This window comes from Cydia splendana, chromosome 25 (assembly GCF_910591565.1).
Source record: "Cydia splendana chromosome 25, ilCydSple1.2, whole genome shotgun sequence".
NCBI lineage: Eukaryota > Metazoa > Arthropoda > Insecta > Lepidoptera > Tortricidae > Cydia > Cydia splendana.
Genome location: NC_085984.1, coordinates 5,418,552 through 5,427,717, shown reverse-complemented (window position 1 = coordinate 5,427,717; position 9,166 = coordinate 5,418,552). Strand labels below are relative to the sequence as shown.

At 35.6% G+C, this 9,166-nt stretch overlaps 2 protein-coding genes across 5 annotated transcripts in view; one reads left to right on the top strand and one right to left on the bottom strand.

The window, feature by feature from the left end:
• Positions 1-436: 436 nt before the first annotated feature.
• LOC134802732 (zinc transporter foi) overlaps positions 437-9,166 on the bottom strand; it is a 62,419-nt gene continuing 53,689 nt past the window's right edge. For 3 of the 4 annotated variants that reach the window (XM_063775398.1, XM_063775400.1, XM_063775399.1), the window contains exons 5-7: positions 4,803-4,883; positions 4,229-4,416; positions 437-3,873 (exon numbers count right to left, since the gene is read on the bottom strand). In XM_063775398.1, the coding sequence (XP_063631468.1) occupies positions 3,733-3,873; positions 4,229-4,416; positions 4,803-4,883 (410 nt within the window). In that variant the 3' untranslated portion in view covers positions 437-3,732. The remainder of the gene's footprint in view (positions 3,874-4,228; positions 4,417-4,802; positions 4,884-9,166) is intronic. The other variant, XR_010145874.1, reaches the window with a different exon arrangement.
• On the top strand, positions 7,831-8,997 carry LOC134802688 (chymotrypsin-1-like). The gene has a single exon (XM_063775321.1). It carries the CDS (start codon positions 7,860-7,862, stop codon positions 8,931-8,933), a length of 1,074 nt encoding a protein of 357 aa, XP_063631391.1. The 5' UTR covers positions 7,831-7,859; the 3' UTR covers positions 8,934-8,997.

Sequence of the window (9,166 nt, the reverse complement as noted above, 5' to 3'; positions counted from 1 at the left end):
TCTGTATTTGAACTTTTTTTTATCGAGATCGCTAACAGCTATAAGACCGCCTGTTGTTACCTTTATTTAGGTACATTGTAAACTGTAAACCTGTTATTTAATTTTTCTCTTGTGGTGCAATAAACTGAATTTGATAGTGATAAAAAAACGTAGTACTAGTATTTCTAAAATTATTTCAGTATTTTTATTTTCATATCTACTTTATCATGATTGCAATTTTTTTATTCATTTAGCTTATATCATATAATTGATCATTTGTCATTGGTGATTTTGGCATCATATGAATAAGGCATCATGCAACGAGTGCAATTTTCAAAGTTAACACGCTGCCGAAATTATTTAACCCAATGCACCGTATATATTAGGAAAAAAATGACAATAAAATCACTAAATAATTATAGTCAAGTAAAAAGGGATGTAAATAAAACCAAAGAAGTACGAATAACCATATTATAATACAATATAACTATCGTCAAGTCCTCAGATATCACACATCGCTCGGGCGAACCTTACTGACAGTACATCAATATTATTGACAATATTTCAACGTTACCCACCCTTTAAGCAGGCCACTTACGAGCCTTCCAAATAGATGCCGTTACAATGGATTCATCCAAATGGACGGCATCCTAATATTAAACATTGTACGTTTTTGACATTCACGGACCGATTTTGGATTGCAGCCACGCTATTTGGACTGTTGGAAGGCTCGTCAGTGGCCACCTTTACACTGGAATATAAAATAATGACATCCAAATTGACAGTTTTGGCACTACAGTATTTGTCCAATACAGTGTCATGTCAAGAAAGGTAGGTCACGTCAAAAGCACATTATTTACATTATAAAAATTACATTGCAAGTGACATAGGAACCAGATTTAACTATTTTACAATAAATATTGACAATAATACTGACGGTCTCAGCACCATCGACACACAACATGATTGCAAACTTAAATCACTTAAAATTAAACATTAAATAACTATTCGCTTATTTAAATTAAAAGTTAAAATTACAATAAAATTCGAAGTAAAATGCTTTTTTTTTTGAGAAATTGGAATTTCCTTTTTTTGTAGGAACCAGTTAAATTTCACAGATTTTGTATCTACAACGACCAGCACAACATGTTTAAACGTTCATACTTATATGTAAATCAACTTATTCTGGAGTTTCAATTTTAAAATTACTCAATTAACAATACTGGTAATTAAAAAAAAAGCAGTAACGTCATATTTATCTCTATTCACGTATTTAAGTTAAAACTTACCGAAACAAGTAATCATTAAGTACCATATTGACATTATAAAAATCCCTAAGGGAAGACAGTGGGATCTAACCAGTTTAATGCTTATGACGTATATTATGACCATAATAGTCATCAAAGTAAAAGCAACCAGCATATTTTGAGGTAACATATGAAAAAAAAAACTGAGTTGGACCAAGAAAAGTCTGCAACGATTTTGATAGCACACGCAGTGCAAGTGTTATTCATAAGACAATTTCATAGGAGTTTGACGTTTAAAATAACACTTGCACAGTGTGTGCTATCAAAATCGTTGCAGACTTTTCTTGGTCTAACTCTATCACGTTTGGATGCTTGCAAACTTTGAATGAAAGTCACAGTAATACGACAACAACATGCGTATACAAGCCGAAGAAAAACCAACAGAAAATGCGAAACATGTTAAAGATCACATATTATTGTTACTTTTCAATGTGTTTGACAGTTACTTTATGTAGATATAGGAACATTTTCTTAGCTTTAGAAACAAAGGCTTAAAAATAACAACACAAGCATAATATTTTCACAAAAGCTCAGTGATCTTTGTCAGCACTTTTGGAAACTATAGGTTAAAGAAAAAAAATAATTTGACATACTTGTATCTAACATCTGTTATAATTACGATACTGATGACACTGTCAATACGGGTTGGTCCTATCAAACCTCATCTTCATTCAATATTACATAGACAAATTCGAGATAAAAAACCTACCTATTTTACTCTTTTGTATGAAGCGTATTGACACATTATACTATTTAATACGTTGAACTTTTAAATTACTACACAAGTTATAAAATTACTCGCGTAGACTTATTGTAATGAATTAAACCCTTTTCCATCACCTCAATAGTATTTTTTTTCGTGTGCCGTATTTCATCAGTTTTGCACATTGTCAAGTCAGAAGCAGCTAAAGGGTTAAAAATGGCGCCATGTTTCAACGTATTTCACAGATATGTGTCTGTTTTAAGTAGTATTAAAAGTTTCACTTTCAATTTATTAATTATGTACAATGTTTCATACTAAACACATTCGATGATATAGTAAGCTAGATTGACAATAATTTCACAACTAATAGTTCAAACCAAAAAGAATAATTTAATGACAAATGACAATATTCCTCTCCATAGAAGAATTATACTCGTAAATAAATTACAGAAGTAATATTATTTTCATACTGTTATTTTAAGTATTCGAGTTGAGCGTTGTTTTCATTAAGACAACTAAGTAAATAGCAATTTTATCTCATAATTGATTAGAATAATTTATTTGTCGAAATGTAGTATGAGCATAATTTATATACATTACAACTTAAGTTTGTCTATTTTAGATTTGCGAGGGTTTTAAGTACATATTTGGATAAGAATAGAAGATCATTCATGTACATACATTAAGCTAATACTACATTTCATTTGAAAAGCTTAAGTACCAAGAGTTTAGGAATACTTTTCCTATGGTCACTTCTGTGGTTCTGTGTATGTTTTTTTTAAGGTTTTTTAACATGATACTTAGTCACTGATATTTTTTTTAACATTATGTTAAATGCAGCGATCAAGACTTTAAAGATCATCTTTTCACAGAAAATCGAACTGATACTTAAATTGTATTGCCATTTTTGTATGATTTTTGCATTTAACATTGAAAACTTTATTTTGTTCATAAATCTATGAATATTATGAATTTACAAGGGAATCAATAAATATTTAAGATATCCTCTTTAAAAGATGTTACTGGTATTGATATTTAAGTCACAGACAAAATGCACTAGGTAAGTACGAGTACACAATCATGAGTTGGCAATGCTGTGCAAGTATCATTGCAGGCCGAGCAGGCCGAGGCGTCGTTATACATGATGAATTAATACAGTCTGTTTTTTTTTTATAAAGTTTTACTTAATATTAGTAGCACTTTATTAACACCTTTAGAAATACGTACGGGTTTGTGGCGTCTTTTTGGAATAGGCCTATGTAAGTCAGTCCATCGAAATTAACTAGAAACTGTTTTTATTCAAATGCGACCAAAGTTAGGCAACAATTGCCATTTATTGCTAGGTTGACAAGATAATTATATCTAAAATCTGTTTTTATATTCTAGATACTTACTATAAATTTTCAAATTATTATCCGCTCATGGTTTTTTTGTACTAAAATGTCAGATCAGTATGACAAATTGAAAATCAAATATCTATACTGTCATCTGGAATATAAAAACAAGATTTAGCAGAAAAGAATTATGTATATGGAACTGCCATCTAGAGTTCTGATTTAGGAATTTAACTACCCTTATAGGATATTAAGTTAGCTGCTAGTGCTTACCCACGGATATGTTTGAAGTCTGACCACTGTCCAAAAACAGCAGAAGTAGAACATGCGAAACCAAACCTTATATCTAACTCACTAAGAACTGTTCACTGGATTCACATGACCGAACTTGCAACACTTATAGCACTGTTTAGCCGAACAACGTCTTTAAGTCTTCTTCGTATAGGGCGATGACGAGCATAATGCCAATGCCAGTAGCGAGGCCCATGAGTTGGAGCAGGCATTGGCAGAGTGTGCCTTCCTTGCTGTGAGATGTGCTGAGCTCGGGCATCTGAGGACGAAAGTGGTTTAATGAGAAATAGAGTAAGCTCGAATGCACGTTTAACTTGCCACTGAAAGTGCGGTGCGAGGCATAATGCTGAAGATAGCACGTTGTAGTCAAGTTTTATCTACTCGCCAGTAAGCCATATACTCTACTTCAGTGGTTGATACACTCACCATATCAGTGTAATATTCTGCTTTATTGTGTGATGCCCTTACTATATCAATAAGAACGTCGCATGACGCCATGGCGGCATGTTGTAGACGCGTTTAAAGTTACAATAGGCGCTGTATTCATCCAAGTTTTTGTCAAGACACATTATTGGTTGCCTCCATGATGGCTTTTTAGGTAATTCGCTACGTACCATATCAACAAGGGCTATGTAAAGGAACATGCCAGCTGCCACCGCGAACAGCCAGCGGGTGGCGTTCGGCGCGTGCCCGGCTAGCACGCCGCAGATCATGCCGCCGAGGCACAATGCTGAAGACAGCACGTTGTAGCACACGGCGCGCTTTACTGACATGCCCGCTTTTAGGAGCACCGCGAAGTCGCCTGGAAAGATATTAAATTAGATTATTATATTTTATTATGAAATTACATTAATGGCACATTGACCATCATAATTTAATAACACGTCATATTGCCTCAGTAGTAACATTCTAATTATATAAATTAGTTTCACTAGTGTCATTTAATTACTAACAAATTCAAGGAAAACTAACATGAACCTAAATCTTCAAATGCTCCACGTAAAGCTCTGTGTATATGTATAGTACAATTATTAAGAACTTTCACTGATTAATGGAAGGTTCATAATCGTAAACGAAACAACCGCTTCCGCAACTCGTGAGCCTCCTCCTTTTTTGAAGTCGGTTAAGAAGGCCAAATATCAGTAGTCAAAAAGCTCAACTTTAACCATACAAAATAAACGAACTTACCTAATTCATGCGGCAATTCGTGGCACAAGACGGCAATAGCCGTAGAGAAGCCACCAGCGATGTTAGAAGCGAAAGCAGCACCTGAAAACAAGATAATATTTTAGTTGAGTTAGTCTTTGTGAAGACCGCCAAAAGTGGGACTGGGCTGGACATGTCTGCCGGATGCATGATGACAGATGGGCCAAAATAGCCACTAGCTGGCATCCCCAGTGTAGTCGAGGCAGAGGCAGACCGAGAAAGATGGCGGGACGACTTGGATGCATTACAGCGGGATTGGCGGGATCTTGCTCAGTACAGGGAGGATTGGAAAGGGAGAGGGCAGCAGTTGGTCACACACATATTAGGCTAACAAAAAAAGTATTTGGAGATTGAAGACCTAGTGGCTGAACTACTGAACCTAACATAATGGGGGTAATGCTCACAGACTCCGTTGGTTGGGCCATCTTGAGAGAATGGATGAAGATCGGAACGTGACAAGAGCATACCAGGGCCGCCCAGCAGGGGGACCCAGGTATCGCTGGTGCGACATGGTGGAGGCGGATCTGCGCGAACTTCGAGTCAACAATTGACGAGATGTCGCACAGGACCGAGAAAACTGGCACTGTCTCATTTTGGGTCGCTGAGCCAATGGAGTAAGTAAATCTTTGACGGACAAAATGTTAACTCCTCTTCCATAGTTTAATATTCGTCTTAAAACCAGGGTTTTCCTTAGTTCAAAGAGTCTATTTTGAGAATAAAGGCGTGAGTTTATGATATGCATATGAATGATTACTAGACGGCCAAAGGCAGGAAAATTTGTAATCTCGTACTGAAGTGTCAATACGCTATAGAAAAAGATAAATTATTTAAATAATTGTGTTTTATCCTCTACTTGTGCGTGTTTGGAATTATTTGTGACTGGTGGCAGAAGTTATTGTTACTTATAGCTATTGTCATTGCATAAAAGATAATATTGAATGATCGAAGAAAATATTTTTCCAGTAACACCTTGTTATACGATATTTTATGCGAATAAACAATTTTTTATTTTATTTTTTCATTTCATTTATAGGTAAACCGCGTTTTTTTCTGAACTCAGTTAATGTCAAGGGTATACGAGTATACGCAACGTACCTAAATTATGCTTATATCTCAAAGAAGTGTCGAAGAATACCGCTATGCCAATTAACTCCGAACTATCGATGTTGAAAATGACATTGATATGTAATTTTTTTTTAATTGTTGTTCCAATAGCTGTAGATGCTCCATCTACTGCAAAGTCAGTAATATGCCAATAAAGTGAAATACCGTAAAATGTGCTAACTTTGCTCCACACTGTGTAAGTGTGCTCCAAAAATTTTTATAGCATGTTTTTTAGCATTAGAAAAAGACTACGCGATCTTGATGTGTCTCTGTCTTTTAATTGAAAAACGGTTTTTAAAAATCAGTAACTATTACTTATGAAAGCAAAAGAATGCAAATAATCGTAAGTATATGATCCATAATTGTTACCTACATATTTGCCGTGAGTTATTTTTCAAAAGTGTTTTTCAATAAAAAAACGCCAAGATTGTTTACCTTTTTTCTAATGCTAAAAAAACGAAGTATATATGAAAACTATATCACAACTTCACAATCTCATATAAGTGTTACAACATGAATAACATGATAGTAGGTAGTGGTAGCCTGCTTTAAATCGACAGATATATCATTTATCAACATACCTACCACAATATTTAAATTTCGAATTTTGGTGTAAACTAGAGTTAGACCAAAGACATATGTAACTTCGTATAAGACGAATAAAGTCTAAGGAAAAAACGTGCCTCGGAATTCAAGTAAAACTCATTCTCGAATAGATGGCGCACACACCTTTAGCCTATCCTCGGCTAGATGGCGTGACGACACCGTTTCATATTTAACAATTTTAACACATAGACATCAGTGAATGAACATGGATCAAAATGATATAAAAATAATAAAATAATTTATCCATATATACACATTTTTTGAAAACTTTACTCGTTTTCATTTTGAGTTTTAGTCGTGTGTCGATAGGTGGCAGTAAATTTACAGTGACTACAAAATTTACAATGACAGGACCCCTCTATACTATCTATTCTTTTTGGTTAGACCAAGAAAAGTCTACAATGATTTTGATAGGATACGCAGTACAGTGTTATTTTAAACGTCAAACTTCTATGAAATTATGACGTATAAATAACACTTGCACTGGTTGTGCTGTTAAAATCTCTGCAGACTTTTCATGGTCTGACTATAAAGTCATCAACTACGAGTAATTAGATCAAAGTCCCCTTGAGGTGAGGCCGCGACGCACTGTCACGGAATGTCAATGACTGACCTGGATAGGCACGGGCCTTGACAAGGCCAATGTCATGGCGTCGGCCGCATAACCAATGATTGACGGCAAGGAAACGGCAACGACAACGTCGCTATTGGGTTGTGGGTATGAAACAAGGAACATTTTCCAAGCTGTACGGGTACGATGGTCGTTCTTGTCTACGTGACAGCGTGATAAAACGGTGTCCGTCGCTTTATATCCCGCGGTGTTAGTTAGTGTTAGTTAGGATTTTGCTATTAAGAAAAGGTAATATGTACACTACATTCATTTTATGCTAGCTATAATTTGTTTGTCTTCCCCATACATTAGAACATAACTTCACCGAATCACTACAAACACGCAACTCATGCTAGCTGGTCTGTTTGTGTTGTGATTGTGACCTAGTGGTAAACATTTTTTGTTGACAAATAATAACACATAAACCTAGATTACGAATTTAATTAGGTGAAAAGATAATTATCGCATAGATAAATAAAGGAAATTGCCAATTATCAGTCATTGAAAAAAAATGATTGTGATAAGACTTTAGTATAAGATTAAAACTAATGGCTACCTGTCCGGGTTCATGTTCACATATGTGTACCTTGTATACTTATAATTGAATACATGATTGCAATGATTAAATGATTAAATTATATCAAGATTACCGAACACGTCTCATATAAATAGACGGAAAAATTTTGGATCATCATAACAGTTCTCCAAACCAAATAACGATGTGTTTCATTGCATTAGCAGTCTTCGGAATCCTGGGGTTAACCATGGGTCTTCCATTCGAAAATTCTCAAGACACTCAAGAGTTCTACCAAAATTCAAGAATATTTGGTGATATGGAACCTGAATCTATGGGTCTTCAAGTGGAAAAATTGTACGACTCTCAAGATTTTTATCAAGGACCACGCATGATTAGAAGCATGGGAGATTCTTACAATTCTCAAGACGCTCAAGGACAAATGGATATTCCTGAATCAATGGGGTTTGTTGAAGAATCTCACAACCCTCAAGAATTTTACCAAGGTTCCCGAATAGTTGGCGGTGAGGATGCTGCTGAGAGTGACGCACAACACATGGTTGGCCTAGTTGTCGGTACATATTTAAAGGTCTTCATGTGCGGAGGTTCCCTGATATCACACAAAACTGTACTCACCGCCGCCCATTGTGTAGATGAAGTAGTATGGTTTGGGCAGCTCAAAAACACACTCCAGGGTCAGATAGGGAGTGTTTATATAAGCAAAGGCTATACGGTGATAAAGTTTTCCGGATTCGAGAATCATCCTAATTGGGATCGCGTTGGAATAAAGAATGACATTGGAGTTTTAAAAATGGCGGAGCCTCTTAATGATTCACGTGCTAAGATAATTAAGTTGGACTTTAAATGGATTGTTGGTGGGGAGAAAGTTACAGTTGCTGGTTGGGGATTGTTAGAATATCCGGGGGCGATTCCGGACCGTCTGCAACGACTTGATGTAGACACAATGAGTCCTAAAGAGTGTGAGGAGGGTATTGAAGAAGCTAATCTACAGAATAGACCATCGCCTCCTGTGAATTCTTCTGTAGAGCTCTGTACTATGCACAAAAATGGCGCAGGGCAAGGCATGTGTCACGGTGATTCTGGGAGTGCAGTGATGTCAATTCCTGAACTTGTTGGTAAAGATAAAGAAATCTCGATAGTGGGGATAGTTTCATGGGGATTTCCATGTGCGCTTGGCCATCCCGATATGCATACGCGTCTTAGTGCGTACGAAACTTGGCTTAGACTCCTGTTGGCGATGGATGGCGTTGACATTTAAGAATAAGTGTTATAAAAATGTCTAGTCAGTGGCCAAATTTTCAGTGTTAAGTATAAGTTATAATGTTTGTGTATTAGTATTTTCTAACCGTTTTGTTGTTATAGTATAACATAATTTTAAATACTATTTGTTTTAAATAGCTTTTCCTCATGATAGGTCTACAAAATAATATTAACTGGTCTATGGGTTAAAAGAAAGTGGAAAGTAGTATTTCTGTCATGGCTACTTTCGTT

Bases quoted from the DNA above. Each gene is read 5' to 3' on its own strand.
- LOC134802688 (XM_063775321.1), top strand. From the start codon at position 7,860: ATGTGTTTCATTGCATTAGCAGTCTTCGGAATCCTGGGGTTAACCATG.